The sequence below is a fragment of the Felis catus genome, chromosome D1 (assembly GCF_018350175.1).
Source record: "Felis catus isolate Fca126 chromosome D1, F.catus_Fca126_mat1.0, whole genome shotgun sequence".
Taxonomy (NCBI): domain Eukaryota; kingdom Metazoa; phylum Chordata; class Mammalia; order Carnivora; family Felidae; genus Felis; species Felis catus.
In genome coordinates, this window is record NC_058377.1 from 49,601,708 (window position 1) to 49,620,523 (window position 18,816).

The 18,816-nt window shown below is 37.2% G+C and overlaps 1 protein-coding gene across 4 annotated transcripts in view; it reads left to right on the forward strand.

Annotated features, from left to right (window-relative positions):
- The window catches only part of RAB30 (RAB30, member RAS oncogene family), an 84,482-nt gene extending 66,114 nt beyond the window's left edge, over positions 1-18,368 (forward strand). For all 4 annotated transcript variants that reach the window (XM_045038674.1, XM_045038673.1, XM_006936880.5 and 1 more), the window contains 2 exons: positions 4,512-4,695; positions 9,153-18,368. In XM_045038674.1, the coding sequence (XP_044894609.1) occupies positions 4,512-4,695; positions 9,153-9,403 (435 nt within the window). In that variant the 3' untranslated portion in view covers positions 9,404-18,368. The remainder of the gene's footprint in view (positions 1-4,511; positions 4,696-9,152) is intronic.
- The last annotated feature ends 448 nt before the right edge of the window (positions 18,369-18,816 follow it).

Genomic DNA, 18,816 nt, shown 5'->3' on the forward strand with positions numbered 1-18,816 from the left:
TTCTTCAGTCTTTCAGTAGAAGAAGGAAGAGCTGCCCAAACTTCCCTAGGGAAAGAGTTTTTGTCTTACTGTTATCCTTGTTCTTTAATGTTTACCGAATACCTCTTCTTGGTGATGTTTAAGTGTCATTTTGCAGGTAGTTTGCAGGCTTTCTTAGAACCTCGTAAGTCAGTGGAAAAGAGAATCTACGGGTGGTTTGTGCAGGATCACCTGCCTGGTGAGTGCCAGGGCAGCACCACAACCTAGGTCTCTTTCCTGACTTTCCATCACCCCGCCTCAGCCTCCCCTATTAAGGCTCATTCCTTCTAGGATAGCCTCCAGGACTGAAGGCAGGAAATCAAAAGTATTAGAAAAATTCTTGTGGCTGTTAAGCCTTAGTGCCAAGTCAGTAAAGGCAAAGTTGAGGCCCTTCCTTAAAGTGGTCTGCACCTGGGTAACTTGGTTGAGCATCTCCTTTGGGCTCAGGTCATGATCCCACGGTTTGTGAATTCAAGCCCCACATCAGGCTTGCTACTATCAGTGCAGAGCCCTCTTTGGATCCTCTCTGCCCTTTCCCTGCTAGCATAGACACATGTTCTCCCTCAAAAACAAATACATAGAAAGAAAGAAAGAAAGAAAGAAAGAAAGAAAGAAAGAAAGAAAGAAAGAAAGAAAGAAAGAAAAGAAAAAGAGGTCTGCATTTTGAAAATGACCTTGAGTAGAAAATGAGATGAAAACAGATGTAGAATTTTCTCCTATCCTTTTTTTTTATCAGTCTATCATAAATAAATGAGTAACAAACAAAGCTTTAAGCTCAGACTACATTTTAACTTTAGGAGATTAATTATAATATAAATAGAAGAGTTACTGACTATCTTTGTGTCAGGTATATATTACATAGATAAGAAAGTCTTTTGTTTTTTAATTTTATTTAAGTCCAAGTTAGTTAACATATAGTATAATAATGATTTCTGGAGTAGAATTTAGTGATTCATCACTTACATATGACCCCCAGTGCTCATCCCAACAAATGCCCTCCTTAATGCCCATCGCCCATTTAGCCCATCCCCCAACCTAACACCTCACCAGCAACCCTTAGTTTGTTCTCTATATTTAAGAGTCTCTTAGGGTTTGTCTCCCTCTCTGTTTTCATCTTATTTTTGCTTCCCTTCCCCTATGTTCATCTGTTTTGTTTCTTAAATTCAACATATGAGTGAAATCATATGATATTTGTCTTTCTCTGACTGACTTACTTTGCTTAGAATAATACACTCTAGTTCCATCCACATTGTTGCAAATGGCAAGTTTTCTTTTTTTTTTTTTTTTAATGTTTATTTATTTTTGAGAGAGAGACAGAGTGCAAGTGGGGAAGGGGCAGAGAGAGAGGGAGACAGAATCTGAAGCGGGCTCCAGGCTCTGAGCTGTCAGGACACAGCCTGACGTGTGAACTGCTAGATCATGACCTGAGCCAAAGTCAGACACTCAACCGACTGAGCCACCCAGAGGCCTGAAGATTTCATTCTTTTTGATCACCAAGTAATATTCCATTGCATATATATATATATATATATATATATATATATGTATATGTATATATATATGTGTATATATATGTATATATATACATATATATATATATACACACACACACGCACCACATCTTCTTTATCCATTCATCCATCAATGGACATTTGGACTCTTTCCATAATTTGGCTATTGTCAGTAGCCAATGAACATCCATTCATCCATATATCCATCCTGTAGTATAGTAGATGATATGCACCAAGAATAGGTAAAACATTTTTGCCCTGTAGGAACTCGCAGTCAGCTAGCTCAAACATTTTATGTGTGAAACCTTCCTTAATATCCTACTAATCATTTAAGCAGCATTAATCAGTCCTTTCTTTTGATTCCATAATCCTTTGTTCATCCAGGTAGCCATTATTTAATTGTGTCTACCATGTACCTTGTACCCTGTTAGGAAAGCACACTGGAGTATAAGGTTCAATAAGAGACAGCCCTTGCCCTTAAAATACTGAGTCTAGCAAAGAGGCACACCTATGACTACAATACATTATTGAAACAGTGAGACAATAGAGATAAGTAGTAGCGCAAAGAAGAGTGGAGACGAACAGTGTAGCCCCATGCTGGACATGAAGGTGGTTAGAAAGCCCATGACTGAACTGTTGAGAACATACTGACAGCATGAGACAAAAACTAGGAGGCACTCTCTCCTGCTGACACCTCTGTAATAGGACATCTCCTATTTTATTATGGTTACTTTTCTAGGTTTGTCCTCCCTGTAGACTGTATGCTCTTTGAGATTGGGCATTATGTTTTATTTGTCTTGGGATCCTCCCTGTACCTAACATAGCAGCGGGCATATATTAATGACACAGAAATGCTGAAAAGGAACAAATGAGTTGTAGAGAAAATAGTGAAACCGAACTGAATGATGAAGGCAGTGGAATATGGATATCCTTAAAAATCAACTCTGAGGCTAGAAACAGACAGCCCCCTATGAGAAAGCAGCATATTATCTTGGCAAGACCATACAATCACTATTCTAGAAAATATTTCAGTAGTTTTTAACTCTCAAAGCTGTTCTCAAGATGTGCCAGTCATGAGAACATACTGATATCTAATGATTGACAGTATTAAATTCAATAACAAGTGTTTCTCAAGGCTCATTGTAGCATTAAAATAATAGTCTGTTGTTCTAAGACACATCCTGGCAGAGGGGAACCATGTCCCTAGGTTTGAAGCAGAGCAGAAAAATAGCTTTTGTCCCAGCAAAAGCCATAACATCTGTATGGTTGCCTTCAGCACACAGACTTTCATGTACATCATGAAAAGCAGCTGCGACTTCAGATCAAAGGAGAGCCTTGTGCCCCTGTTTGGGGGCAGGGACCGCCAGTCCCTCATTAGTCTCCTGAGGGAAACTGGTATGAACAGAGGGTGACACCAACTGACTCATCCTCTCTGGATGCAGATGTATATTTAAATCAGTCTCTGGGGGCAAAGGCAGCATGGTGGTGGAATGTGTTCGCACCTGGGAATGAGAAGGTCTGGAGTCCGAGCCCCAGCTTTGTGAGTAACCAGTTAAAAGGTGGAGGGCAGGCATAAACTTGCCTACCTCACTGGGTTGTTGTAAAGATTAAAGGAGACCTGTAATAAATATTTGAATGTTTGGGGTGCCCGGGTGGCTCAGTCAGTTAAGCGTTTGATTCTTGATTTCAGCTCAGATCATGATGTCATGGTTTGTGAGTTCGAGCCCCTCATTGGGCTCTGCACTAATGACATGGAGCCTGCTTGGGATTCTCTCTCCCTCTATCTCTGCCCCTTCCCTGATCATTCTCTCTCTCTCTCTCTCTCTCTCTCTCTCTCTCTCTCTCAAAAAATAAACATTTTTTAAAAACCTATTATTACAAATAAATGATTTGAGTGTGTCAGGCGTCATGAGGGAGAATTACAGGGTGGGGTGTGGGAGGAAATAAGTGGGGATTGGAGGTTGGGTATGGGCAACCTGACCTAATCTGAACATTCCAGAAGGTGTTCCCTGAGGAAATGATGTTCTCTTAATGGGAGTGAATGCCTTTTATGAGATAAGGTTTATGCATTTAGAAGGGAACATTCTTACTATTGCTGATGTTATTCCTCAAGGCCTTGTGCATTGTTCTAGAGAGCTGTTCTCTTGGCAGCCTTCTGCTCTGTGCAGAGAAATTCAGGGAGAAGTGATGTTTACTCTCTTCTTTGTTATTAGAAAATGTGAACTTTCAGTAGGCTTGCATATTACTGACTCCTTTTTCTAAAGAAACTACTGAAACCCAGAGATTAAGTGACTTGTCCAAGATCTCAGTGCTTAAAAGGGGTGGAGGGAAATTATTTTCTCTATCTGCCATGGCACTGTTTCTGTTTTCATTAACAAAGATAATATCTTAATAGATGCATTGAATTTTGAACTGGGAAAGGTGGTTGAGGTTGGATGTTCTCCTGCTTCAGTTGCTGACTGAAGTGCCAACTATCATAGAATGACAGTCTGCCCTGTATCCTGATGTTTGTAATATGTTGTTGTGGTCAAGAACATGAATTCTGGGACCACAAAGCCTGCTTAAATTGGCTCTGGAATATACTGGCTGTGACACCCTGAACAAGTTATTTAATCTCTCTGTGCCTCAGTTTCTTCATGTGAGAAATGGATATGGTAATAGTACCTACTTCATCGAGTTGTTACATGTAAAATGCCTGGAGCTTGACACATAATAAATGCTCAGTAAGTTTTTTTTTTTAAAGGATAAAAGAAATTCTTGGGTAACAAAACAAATAAAAAGCAGAAAACAAAAAACAAAGCAAGCCTCTCTCCCTAACCAGGCATACCCAACACATTAAAAAAAAAAAAAATGTGCATTTTTTTTTTTTAAGGGCAGAAAGCAACCATGAAGTTGAGTGAGGTGTTTCCATTTCTAAACTAAAGCAAGGCAATACTTTCTTTTCTGCTTCTCCAACCTGATCTTTCTCTTACGTTTTTACAGCTTCAGATCTGGGACACAGCAGGTCAAGAGAGATTTCGGTCCATTACCCAGAGTTACTACCGAAGCGCCAATGCCTTGATCCTCACCTATGACATAACCTGTGAGGAATCCTTCCGTTGCCTTCCTGAGTGGCTGCGGGAGATAGAACAATATGCTAGCAACAAGGTCATCACTGTGCTAGTGGGTAAGTAAGGACTAATGAAGAGGGAAATTGGTTTGTGGCCATCAGAGAATTTATAATCACATAATACCTATGCTCTGGTATCTTCCAGTAATATAGTCTACAGCTATATAATTCATGCAGTCAACATTCAGTTTCTCCTGAGGTTGAAGAGAAAATGAAATAGGTCATATCCCAAGGTGATGGTTTAGAAAAGTAAAGTAGAAAATATTGCTGATTGATTTTTCTGTCAATGAAGGCTCTAGGGAAGAAGGTGGACTGCCATGAGATTTATGTGGGCTGCTAAACATTAAAAAAAAATCTAGTTACAAGATTGTGGAAACTGCTGGTCTAGAAGTAAAACATGTCTTGACAAAGAATTTGTTTTTGAAGCAATTGTTTATTGCCTAAAAAAATGGACTTTGGGTAATTTTTTCTCTTCTTACATTCATGCTGACTTGAAAAATTCTAATTTCAGAAAGAATCCACTAAAGGAAATTCTGCACTTTGTTTCATCTTGTAGGAGGGTAGAACCTGTTTAGCATGAGGGAAAAGCAGAAAACAACCCATGATTTTCTTTTGTGACAAATACACCCATTAGAAAAGGAATTGATGGTTAAAAACTCCTCTTGTGGTGATGAAAAATGTTAATAATATATGGCTGTTAAAATGTTTACTTCCTATAAAGGAACATCACTATATATTCTAGCAAGACTTGAATTTTGGAAGTCAGGGTAGAGAATCTCAGAAACATTGTTAAGTTACAAATTATGGTTAACAATAAGCTAAGTAAATACTTCTGTAAGCATTATAGCTAGCATACATGTGCCAGGAATCATATCAGAAAATTTATGCATGATGATTCGTTATTTATATACAAGGAAACCAAGGCTCAGAAAGGTGAAGCTCTTTGCCTAGGGTTGCACAGCATGTAGGATCAACTTCAAACCCTGTATTTGTCCAGCTATAATGTTCTGCTTTATAACAAATTGCTGGACTTTTCTTTCAGGCTGCTGGGTTAAGTATCCACCTGTCTATGAGCTAGTACTCTATGCCCATTCCTGAAAACCCTCTTGCACATTGGAGAATGTCTGTCATGAAGCACTTGAAAGCACCCGTCTCAGGACTTGGGCTTTCTTTCTATTTGACAGAAAGCCCTTGAGAACTTGAGCCAAAGCATTATTCCTTGGGATTCTGTCTAAAGAAATTAAATGGAAGTTTGATGGGAAATAGTCCACTCAGTATGAAAGAGGCACTGGCTTAAAAAAACAAACAAACAAAAAACCTTTTTATTCTTGAAAATTTCAAACATAAGCAAAGTAGAGAAAACAGTATAATGAACTCCCATGAACACATCTCAGCTTCAATGATTATCAATTTACGGTCAATCTTATTTTATCTGTTCCCCCTCTTTTCTGTCTGCCCTTCCCTTCAGATTATTTTGAAGTAAATTCCAGATCTTCTATTAATATATCTTTCATTAGTTCAATGAATATCTTTAAAAGATTTTTTGAGAAAGAGAACCTACCCACAATGCCGTTTTCACACCTAAAACATATTAACAGTTCTTGAATAGCATCAGAAATTTAGACAATGTTCAGATCTCCTTGATTGACTCCTACATTAAAAAAAAAAATTGTCCAAATCAAAGATCCCAATAAGGCTCATATGTTCTAATTGATTTTTGTGTCTTTTAAAAAAAATTGTTTTATGTTCATTAAGTTTTGAAAGAGAGAGAGACAGAGCATAAGTAAGGGTGGGGTAGAGAGAGAGGGAGACACAGAATCTGAAGCAGGCTCCACGCTATGAGCTGTCAGCACAGAGCCTGATGCGGGGTTTGAACTCACGAACCGCAAGGTCATGACCTGAACCGAAGTCAGACGCTCAACCAACTGAGCCACCCTGGCACCCCGATTTTTGTGTCTTTTAATTCTCCTTTTATATGTTAGTTATCCCTCCATTTTTCTGCCTTGGAATTTATTTGTTAAAGCATATGTTAATCCTCCAGAGTTTCCATGTCTGAATTTTGCTGTTTCACCACTATAGCGTCATTTAACATGTTCCTCCATCACCTGTATTTCCTGCGGATCTGTAGGTAAATTTAGAGGCCTGATCAGATTCAAGTTTTTTTTGTTTTTTTTCTTAGCGAATATACTTCCTATTTGATATTCTGAGGTACAGTTCTCATAGGACAGCTAAGAAAAAAACTTGATTGTCTCTTTTTTATTTCCCAATTTTTAAAATAATGAGTTGGTTCCCTATTATCTTCCAAAAGTCACTACGGAAATTTTATATTTTTAGTATTATTAGAGATTTAAATATATGCAGTATTTTCTAGGCTCTTGCAATTGTAATTATTGAAGGTCCAAATGTTCCAACTGTGGAGCTGCTTCAGATGGTCTCCTGAGTCCTTTTGACATGTCCTCACTTGCTTTCTGGTTTAAGGGTTCCAGGCACAACCAGCGCATTTCCTTCCCCGGACCTGGAATTAGCCATTTTTTCAAGACACACATTTATTATTAATGGCAAATTATATTTAGAGGCCACAACCAAAGTGATAAGAATCTTCTGTACTAGTAGCTGGTCATTGTTTTTAGGCTTTTCAGTGGACAGAACTAATGTGTGTGTGTGTGTGTGTGTGTGTGTGTGTGTGTGTGTGTGTGTGTTGAATTCTGTAGCACTCACAGGGGGTTGTCTCTTAGGCTCCACTAAGCACTTTTATTCACAAGACTACTATAGGCCATACTTGGCAGGACATTCACTTAGAAGGATTCAGAACAGGAAATAACAGCTTAATAGTAGGTCAGCATCAGGCATTACTCTTCAGTGGAAGTAATCCTCAATAGCAGTCCACGTAGCTGTCCAGGGCCTTCCGGACAGTTCAGGTGAGGAAAAAGACTCATGTCAGGCACATGATGGACCTGCCCTGGCCTAGAAGCCTCAACAGGAGCCAGTCTCTCTTGTAACAACTCTACAAACCTGACTTTCAGAGTCTCTTCAAGTGAGGAATCACCACACTACGGGAAGCCCAAAGTTGTGGTTTTCCACTAGATATTTATAATTCATATGTAGAATTCCCAGGCCAGACGGAATTTGACCTGATGATAAAAGGTCACTTTTATCATAAGCTGTGTTGCCAGGTAACATGGTTGACATATCACTTTTGTCAGGTTTCCAGGAGAACAGAGGTAGAACATTTTTTAATGATAAAATCCATCATGAATTATTCACACTGATACTTGCATTTATAATTCAGGACTGTACAAATTTTATTTAACCTCATTAATCTTTTTTTAATTAAAAAAATTTGTTTATTTTTGAGAGAGAGACAGAGTACAAACAGGGGAGGGACAGAGAGAGAGGGAGACACAGAATCTGAAGCAGGCTCCAGGCTCTGAGCTATCAGCACAGAGCCTGATGCGGGGCTCAAACTCCCAAACCATGAGATCATGACATGAGCTGAAGTTGGATGCTTAATTGAGCCATCCAGGTGCCCCTTTAACCTCATTAATCTTATATCTCTTTTTTCTTTTTCCCATGCCCAAGTCACAGGACCATGACACCGACACAATTACTTATTTGCTTTGTCCTCTAATACCCGTATAGCAGCCACAGAATAACAATACTCACACTACCACTGACAGGACGATTACTACAAGAGTTCAAGGGTTTTTCCTTCAACTCTTTTTGTCCTTAGGGTATATACCACTGAGGATACATGGTTAAAATACCAGAGAAATAGTTCCTCTCTGTGTGGTTACACTATTTCATGATAAACAGGTTCATTTATTTCATATTGCTTTCCATTCTTAGGAAATTTAAATTTAATTTTTTTAAATTTAATTTTGTATTAATTATATAGTTTTAATTGTACAATTATGTGAAACATTTCTAAGATTCTGAAGTCAAATCTATTAGACAAAGTGTAGAGACATCTAGTTTCTATCCTTTCCTATCTCCCCAACCTTGCTCCTTTCATGAGTAACTATTATCTTTAAAATTAAAATGTTGGCTTATTCTAACATTAAAAAAATAAATTAAGTCTGTAAGTGTGCCCGTGTGTATTTTTTTTTCATCCCTTTTGCTTAAGCAGTTGTATATTATATACCTTTTTTATACTTAGGAAAAAGTAGAACAGTATAGCAGGTATACACTTAACAGTATATCCTAATGTCTCATTCCATGGCAGTATATAGAGATATTCCTCATTGCTTTCTACAGTGGCAAATAACTGCATTGTGTGCATGTGCCATACTTCATCAAGCCAGTGGCCAACTGGTGGTCATTTGCGTTTCCAGTTATTTGCCGTTACACATGACACTGATATTTTAAAATAAACGTTCCGGTAATCACAGACACATTTGCTCTGCTTTACTTGCCCATCTGTCTGATTTGACTTCAGATTTGAAATTGCATTTTGATGCCTCTGAGCCTGTAAAAAGTCAAGTGATGGTTCTTTCTCTGATTTATCCCTGTTCCAGGCAATAAGATTGATCTGGCTGAAAGGAGAGAGGTCTCCCAGCAGAGAGCTGAAGAATTCTCAGAAGCTCAGGACATGTATTACCTGGAGACCTCGGCCAAGGAATCAGATAACGTGGAGAAACTATTCCTTGACTTAGCGTGCCGCCTCATCAGTGAAGCCAGGCAGAACACGCTTGTAAACAATGTATCCTCGCCCTTACCTGGAGAAGGGAAAAGCATCAGCTATTTGACTTGTTGTAATTTCAACTGAAGGCTGATGCAAGGAGAAGCGAAAGGAATCAGCAGCTGCCCTGATGGGCCCTGAATTGCTGGGCAGATCTGGTGATGACTGTGGCTCCCGCTCTTAGACCCTCTGACTCCTGTGGGATCCAGGGCTTACACAGCATGGCAGGCCAAAGGCTTTGTCCGCAGGCCAGCATTAGCAGAACATACAATGGTTTCACCCTTTCGCAGTCAGGAGTTGGAGCAAGGAGAAAATTGCGCTAGACGCTCCATGATCTGCAGAGCATGTTGCTTTTGTTCTTTTCAAAAAGCAAGTAAAAGCGCATTCCTGAACACAGTCCAGGGGGAAATGTACTGTAGGGACCCCTCCTGCACGTCAGTGGGTGCATGTGGGGGCTGTTCTTTAGGGCTTCTGGGGGCCCTGGTTTTCTTGTCTACCAGATAAACCAAAACTGGGAAGGCCAAGTACTGTCTTTGTGGTGCGTGTTGATGACTCCACGGAGACTTTGAAAAGTGTTATTTCTCTTGTCCACAGGCACTTTCAAGAACTTTGGGATGTAAAAATGAAATGAAACCTTTACCCCATGACCAACAGTAACAATCATTGGTTTAATAATATATACAAGCCCCATGACTCCTTCTGGTGCTAATGATTCTGCTCTTTCACAGACCAAACATTTTAGTACATTGATGTCCTTAAATGTATTATATTGAAATAAAAAAAAAAATAATAATAAGGGAAGTCCATGAATCAGCACTCTTTCTCAAAGTCTCCTTACTACCTTTTCTAGGGTAGATTTGTTGGAAAATAAAATACTATTCCTTTCATGTTCTTTCCCCTCGAAATCTCTACCATTTTATTCTTCTCTTCTCCCATCTTTCCTGCCCTTTAAGTAAATGAAAACACTAGAAAAATGAAAAAAAAAATGGTTGATGATATTCTAATAAAAAAGACTATCTCTAAGACATTATGAGTAGTATGAGAAAACAGACCAGATCTGACCAAAATACTGTGGATTAATGGACTGCAATGCAGAGTTCTAAGCAGAGCACAGTCCTTGATAGCAGGTGACATCTTTTACTTCCTGGTACTATCCATCTTGGACAGACCAAGGCTTAGAATTTTGTACCTGTTTTTAGTATGATAAGTGACAATAGCAACAGATGAAAAGTCTCATGAACCATTTTTGTATTGTCAAGAACCTTCGACAGATTCTGCTTGAGGAAGCAGGTGGAGCTGTCATTTGTCACCTCCTTCATGTAGTGATGTTACTCTCAGACTCACGACCATACGTTCTATCTTATTTCCTTTCCTCTGCCTTTCTTTCCTGGTCTTCTCCTACTTTCCTCTTTTCCTCTCTCCCTTCATATGCATGTGTTACTGCAAATCTCCAATTCAAATGGAGGTGTATATGCCTTTACTTAGCCAACTTTAAAACAAGACTCAAAATGGAAGATGTGCTGCTGAATATGTGTTACTAATTTCTTTAGTGCCATACTTTGATGCCTTCCAATTTGTTCACCGATATAAATGCAAATTGGGGAAATAATTAAACCTGTATGCTGTTGATGCTGTCAGATGTTTCTGTAGCTTGCTGCTTAGCATCACTGAGGGCTGAGGAATGGGATAAGGATATGATATGCAATTCTGCTGTTGTTGTCGATGGTGGCAATCTCGGTCCTGATATGTTGATATTTGAAAGCTATTTAATTTTAAAGAAATGAGACACGTGGAGACATGATGTTGATAAAGCATTTCCAGCATTTCTCCAGCAGATTTCAGAGTGACTCATCTTTTGTATAGAGATTATATACATTGTTTAAGGGGTTGATACCTTTGGTTGGCCTCACTGTGTTTGTCCTGGTCCTCTGCATGACAGAAGGAGATCTCAGAAGTTTAAATTGCTTTTATTTTGAATCTGTGTCTACAGGAAAGAAAAATCATTTTAATAAACACCAACCAAAATCAGTGATAATTGTTGCTTTTCCCTCCCCATTTCTCCACTAAGCCAGCAACAATTAAAGTATTCAGAAAACAAGCTGATCAAAGTGGGCAGAAGAACTTCTCTTTTTAAACTGTGAGGAAGTATCCCTAAGTGTAGATTTATTGTCTTTCATTTAGGGCAAAAATCTAATTAATATCCCACATCATGACCCCACCTTAGCAGCAAGTGTGTTGAAACTGAAGCTGCTTTGAGAATTCAGATAGGACTTTGTTAGATTGGGCAAATTTGTTCATAAAACAACAGTTTCTAGGGCTACTTTTGCATCTGAAATTCTTATTCCTTAGGGCTCAGTATTCTCTGTCCACCCATGGCCATACTCATAAATAAGGGGATTAGAAAGTTCTGCTCTTGGGCCTTTCCTTCCCTGTTACTCCTCCCAGCCTTTCCGTATCTTACAGTCACCCATCCATGGCCCATAGTGGAGATACATGAGAATTTGAAGCTTTTCTCCATGCCCCGACCCCTAGTTGGGTGAAGGCCTTATGGACACTTGCTCACTGACACATTTCAAGTTTGAGAACAATCCCTGACAATATTGTAGGTGCTCAATAAAAGCTGAATGAAGACTTTGTGCCAAGTGGAGCTTTGCCAGTGAAATAGAAATTTCTCAAATAGAACTTGAGAAAGGGTCGTAATGAAACGTGGTTATCTTAACCTAGACCAAGACCTAAACTTACTGGTTTGCTTACTAGTTGTTATTGCCATGGCAACATTTGCTAAGATGAGCCTTCTTAAATAAAAATGAATTCTTACTTAATGGTGGATGAAAGAAAGAGTGCTTTCTCATTAATTTAGTTTGGCTTGGTCTGACTCACACTACCAGAGTCCGTGTCCACTTGCATTTTTGCTGTAACCTTTTTCTTCTTTTAATAAAGTTACTAAATATATGGCAAAACTTTTTTTTCAATTTCCAGTGAAAACACATCATATTCATGTTATGGAGTCAGGTTTGGGAGAATCTGAAATCTAAAAGCTTGCTGATATTAATGATATTTTATATGGCTTTCTATAGGCTGTATCCTCAAAGGATTTTGTGTTTTTTCCTTTACCTACATAAGGCTTTTTATTTCTTTATATGCTTTTATTATTTCTAATGTATTAATATTTAATATTGATTTTGCGGGGCCACTTATCCTTTCTGTGGATTAGAGTAGGCCATTAGCTCTCCTGGCCTTTCTTTTTTCCTGTCTTTTCTAGTCATTTCATGTTACCATCTCTTCCTGAGTAAAGCAGCAAGAATAGAACTAGAAATGAAAGTCAAATGGATTGATTCGACAGTGTGTCAATTTCTGAAAGAAACATGAAAACCACTGGCCAAAATAATATATCTGAGTTAGGGTTATTTATTTTAAGCAATTTAGATTTGTTGGAGAGAGGAGGCAGAATCTGACAGAGGACTGGATTCTATTTGTGAATGTATACCTTTGGAGGACACTGGTGACTTCCAGGGTTAGGTCAATGATTTGTCTCATTTACCTTCTTGGCTATTCCACAAGGCTTCCAGATTAAGCATCAAATTTCAGCTAATGAATCATTCTGAATAGATACCAGTTGAAAGTGATTTTGAATTGCTCTTCTGACTAAAGTGAAAACATCTTTTTTAATAAACTAAGCCACATAAGATACCATCTTGTAATCAGAAAAAAAAACCCTTTCATTTTCTCCCCCCACATATCAAACCAATGGCTTTAAAGATAGACATTTTCTGTTTCTTAATCCTGCAAAACTTGTTACCTTTCATAGCTGTTAGTACTTTAGGGAATACTGCTCTATTAGCTTCTGGAAGAGCTCTTCTAGGGTTTGCCCTTTGTTTTCTTTAGAATTTTTTTTTTTTTTAACTGCAACTGGTTCCTTACTCTCCTCAACCATGGTCCTGACAGATGTGTTTTAATGCAACTATAATACTTTTGAGACTTAACTAAAAATTCAAAAACAGTAAAAAGACATGTTTATCTCATCGTTCAGACAAACAGTACTCCACATAAGCAATCAGGTTGAGCACTAATTTTGGGATAAGAGAAAGATGTGCTTTCTTTTCTTTTTTCTTTTCAAATTTAATTTCTGTCCCATGAGTGTATTTGTGTTTAAAAGGAAAGCTGCCTTCCCTTACATTCGTCACACTATGTAGAAAGCACACTGAATTAAGAAATTATCATCCCTTCAAACACTTGATTAATACAGTGATGTTAGAACAAGAGAGGTGACGGTTCATCATTCCTAAGTCTATTTATTACATTGGAATGCTACAATCGTTTTTGAGAGCTATACTTTGAAATTAAAAACAAATTGAGGCATAACAAAGATGGTGAAGGAATTTAAAATTTAAGACATTTGAAGAATATTTGAAGGATTTTTGGAAATTTAGCCTGGAAAAGAGAGGAATACGGTTAGTGAATTAGAGCAAGACTCTGGTTCAGAGGGGTAGAATGAGGCCTACTGAGTAAGAGCCATAGGACCACAGATTTGGGCTCTATGTCAGGGAGAACTTTCTCAAAAAGATGGTTGACCATGAAAGGCACTGCCTTAGGTAATAGTATCTGTCAAGCAGCGGCTAGATAAGAACTTGGTGAAGATGATGTGGAAAGGATCTCAGCATTAGTTGGAGGTTGGACTATATGACTTATTAACTTATTAACATAATTCTATGTTCTAGCACTTTGTCTTTCATATCATGTTCAGTTAAGTATCTTTTGACCCACAGCTAATGATTTTTTTTTTTTAAAGGCTTTGCTGTTCTGCCAGTCCGGGAAGGAGGTTGGTTACATGTTGTTAAGCTAAAAGACTGGCTTGTCATTGTGCTCGAGGGATTGCTTTGTCAGTCCATTCACTCATGTTCAGTTGAAATCACAAACTGGTTCTTGAGTTAAAAAGAAGAAAAGGTATTTTTTTAATAGAAGTTACATGAAATCAGGAAAATTAAGTTTTTGTCACTTGCCAAACATAGGCCATGCTCAATTTAGTGAATAACTGGTATCCAGGATTTCAAGGCAGTCCTTTATAAAGCAGAACAGAATCTTCAGTTAAAGATCCCATAAACATACCAATGTGAAGTTTTGCAGCTTCCATTAGAGATGGGCTGGTATGTTACTGGCATAAAGCAGACCCTAAGATCTATTTTGGCAAAATCTCAGATGACATTTGGTTAGTTGGCTTGATTTTCTTGAAAAAGCATGATCTGCAAATTATTTTATTTTAATAGAACCAAGGCCAAATTACTTAAGGTAGGAAAAGTAACAAAACATGGGTTTTCAAAAATCAGAGATAACCATAAGCAACATTTGCTAATAAAGCCTATGACCAAATGATTCCACCTGCAAAATAACTTGCATCCCTGTTAGGTTGATAGATAGCTTTTCATTAGTGTTTATAAAGTCATTGGTCTTGCATCAGTATGGTGAGAAACACATGAATTTGGGTGAGACTTTCCTTGACTCCTTTAAATAAGAGGTCAGAGCCCAAAAGCTAGCTACTTCTTTAATTGACTTACTGAGGTACCTGAGACAAATCTTTACTTTCCTACTGAATTAGAGCAGAATTTTTAGAGATGTTGTGTTCTAGTTCCTGGTGGATTCTTTGGTAGGTTGTAATTTTAACATTTCAGAGAGTGATGTAGAGAGGTGTGTAGAAGGGGGAACACCGGGTTAGGTATGAGGAGTCCTAGTACTGCCATGAATTAGCTGTAACTTTATGCAAAGCACAATCTCTTGAGTATCAGTTTCGTCATCTATGAGAAGACTCATAATACCTGTCAGGATTATTGTGAAAATTAGATAAGATAAATTGAAAGGACAATGCTCAGTAAACAGTAAGCACTCATAAATTCTTTTCTCCTTGATTAAAGGCAGACTTGGATGGTCTGATAAAAGTATAAATCCTTAGGGGAAAACAAAGAACCCTTTTTAACTTCAAAGAAAAGAGCATCATTTCTGAAAGGGCATTAAAAGGAAGTCACTTATTTGATCTATCTTTCTGCCTTTGGGCATTACTGTTACCCAAGAGTCTCTTTATTTCTTTACACACTTCAGGAAAGGTATTCTCTCTCTCTTTTCCAACAGGCAGTTCCAAGGTTGCAAACTCCTCATAATCAGGAAACTTAACATTATTACTGAAATACCTCACAGTGCAATCTGAACCTCTTTCTTCTTGATCCCATTCTCCATGGGAAGAAAAATGGGTTTATCCTATCATCTTTTTAAGGGACTGTGTTTGCCATGCGTTATTGCCCTTTGCCTCATTTTTTTTTCCCCTTTAATGACAGTCAGAAAAAGCTCATTAAGGTGATAATCATTATTCCCTTGGGGAATGTCAGGCTAGGTATTTATACTCTCTTAGTTTCTTATTAGTGTCAGATTTAGATCGTAATCTTAGTGTTGATTAACTCTTCAATTATCCACGTAGTTTTCTTCCTTATATACTTGATAACAAAGTGTGCTTCTGAAGAATTATTCTGGTTGTGTGACTCTTATTTCCTTGTCTTGGTAAAAATGGAGTTATCAATCCTAGTTTGTCATCTACTTTTAGAATTTAATTTCATAGATGACACGTATTTGGTGGAATTACCAACACCCAAATTTAGCAGGGTTTCTTAACCTTTCTACATGTGCACTGTACTCTGAAATAAAAACTGGAGTACCAAATGCCTAATAAAGCAAAAATTCATGTATAGAATAATAAAAGATAAGAATCTGGTCTGTAAGATAATTTATCACTAGTTAGTTGAATGGTCCACAGCTTTGTTTAAAGTTACACAGTTATGCCTGGATTAAATAACAATAGCAAAACTTGATAAGCCCTCTGAAAAACAGCTGCTAACCATATTGCTTTCTGGAATGTAATTATTAGGAATATTCTCTTATCCTATACAATTGCAGAATGCTAGTGGAACTTTCTTGTAGGCTGTTTGACAATGAATGTCAATTGATTTATTAAAAAAATTTTTTTAATCCCCTTATTCCTTTAAGGCATGTTGGGGCTTTCATGTTCCTTTGTTGAAAATTTCAAATGACTGGAATGCTGGCTTCTAATTTCTGCTCACTGAAGTGTCCTCTAGACATACCAGATGGCTGGAGCTCCTTTGATGATATGTAAGGGAGCTACATAAATGTATTTATGTAAATACACTTACATAAATGTGTGTGAGTAAAGTTGCTGTTTTCAGCAAAACACACACACACACACACACACACACCCCTCCAGAAACACCTCTGCTTAAAATTTCAAATAATAAAGGATTAAGAAGAGATTTCTGATCATCTAAAGGGAAAAAGTTATGCCCCATATATATTGTTACATATACCTTAATGCATGACTTTTAGTGTAGGGATGAAATAAAATGCAAAATATATCATTATGGAGGTCTTCTCAGCAGCTAGTTAAAATATTTAGAGAAGCTGTTTTATGAAGACTTAGAGAACCCCTGATTTCCCCTCTTTTCCTATCTCTTTCCATTAAAACATGGATCTTTAACATACACATAATTTTAACAAACATGTTAATTATCAAATCTTATGAACTCAGTTATTAATATTTGGCTGTTGGTTTTAAGCATAGGCTTTCAGTAATATCTGAATACACCAGTATATAAAATCTAACCATCTGCTTCTATACAGGCATAATACTTGATTTTAAATGTTAATATGCAGATAATAACAGTACACTGTATTGTCCTATGCGTACATGTATTTTGTTTAATAAAAAGTCTGTTAGAAATATAAGCCCACAATGACCTGAGTGCACTTAGCTGAAGTGCACCTCTGTAGAAAGGTGATTGCATGAAAACTTCAATTAGCATTAAAAAGAGGGGATAGGGAACAGGAATGTGAACAAAAAATTTTTAATGAAGTTGCATCCCTCTTTTTAAAATTAAAATATAATCCACATACCATTCATGCCTTTAAAAGTGTTCACTTTGGTATTTTTTAGTATTTTCACAAAGTTGTACAACACTCACCACTATCTAACTCTTGACTATTTACATCATCCCAAATGAAAAACTCTGTAATCATTAGCAATCAATCTTTTCCCTGTACCTACCACCCCTCCCAGCATCTGGTAACCACTAATCTACTTTCTGTTTCTCTAGATTTGCCTGTCTTGGACATTTCGTATAAATATAATTACACAATATGTGGTTTTTTTTGTGTCTGACTTCTTTCACTTAACATAATGTTTTCAAGTTTCATGTAGCATGAATCAATACATTCTTTTTATGATTAAATAATATTCTATCGTATGTATATTCCTCAATTTATTTGTCCATTCATCAGTTGCTGAGCATTTGGGTTGTTTCCATTTGGGATTATTATAAACAATGCTGCTATGAACATTTGTGCACAAGTTTTCCATGTGGGTATACATTTTCATGTCTCTCTTAAAAGCAGTAGTCTAGCAAATCAAGTCATTTGTGTTCCTTAAGCAGAACCTCTTAAAATCCCACTTGGAGATGCAACTTACAATCTTAGGTCAATTGGTCAATTAGGAGATCCCTGAATAATGGCTAACTTCCCAATATGTCCATAGGAGTCTTTCAGTGAGCCTATCATTTATATACAGTAATCAATTTCATGAAGACTGTTTCAGTCTTGTAGAAATTGTCATTGCACAGAATGAATTTATAAAGTCCTCTGCATTGTTTTAAGGGACAGCTACAAACCATGTTGGAGAGGAGTACTCATTCAATCTTCTAGGATTCAATGAAGGAGCACTTTTAATATACAATTTCCTTTACATATTGAGTGTCTTTAAAGTTTGGATTTTCCTTCTCGAAAAAAGATTGTCAAATCGCCAAACCATCTGACTGTCCATTGTAGCTTAAGTTTTTATTATTAAGAAATAATTCATACTGAGAGTAAAAGTAAAAAGAATGTATTTTGTGTGCAAAGGATGAATGTATTAATAACTTTTTATTTGTATAAATTTTTTTAAAAGATGAATGGAAATTGCTTTCTCATGTACTTGTATATAAATAAACATTTCCTGTTGCCCATATGTGGAGTATAATATGCCATCAAAGCATGTAGAAGTTAATAAGCTTTTTAAGTATACCAGTGTCCTTCAGCATGACATGGAAACTGCTCTGGATTTGGGCACTTGAGTTTGTTTATTCTCTAACTGCCTAACCTTGGACAAATTATTTAACATTTTGCACCATAGATTTCTTCTCTGTAAAATAAGGGGCTAGATTAAATAATCTTTAAGTCCTTCCAATTATAATACTAAATAAGACTATATTCAGGATATGAAATTATTTGCTAATTGTTTCTAATGGTGAGAAAGATGCTTTATTGGATGGTATCCTGGAAAGAGTATTACACTGAGAATCAGAAGACATAAATTCTAGTCCCAACTCTGACACTGATGAGCTGTGTGACTTTGGACAATCATTTAATTTCAAGCCTTGATTTTCTCAAATACTAACTACACACTAGATTAGATA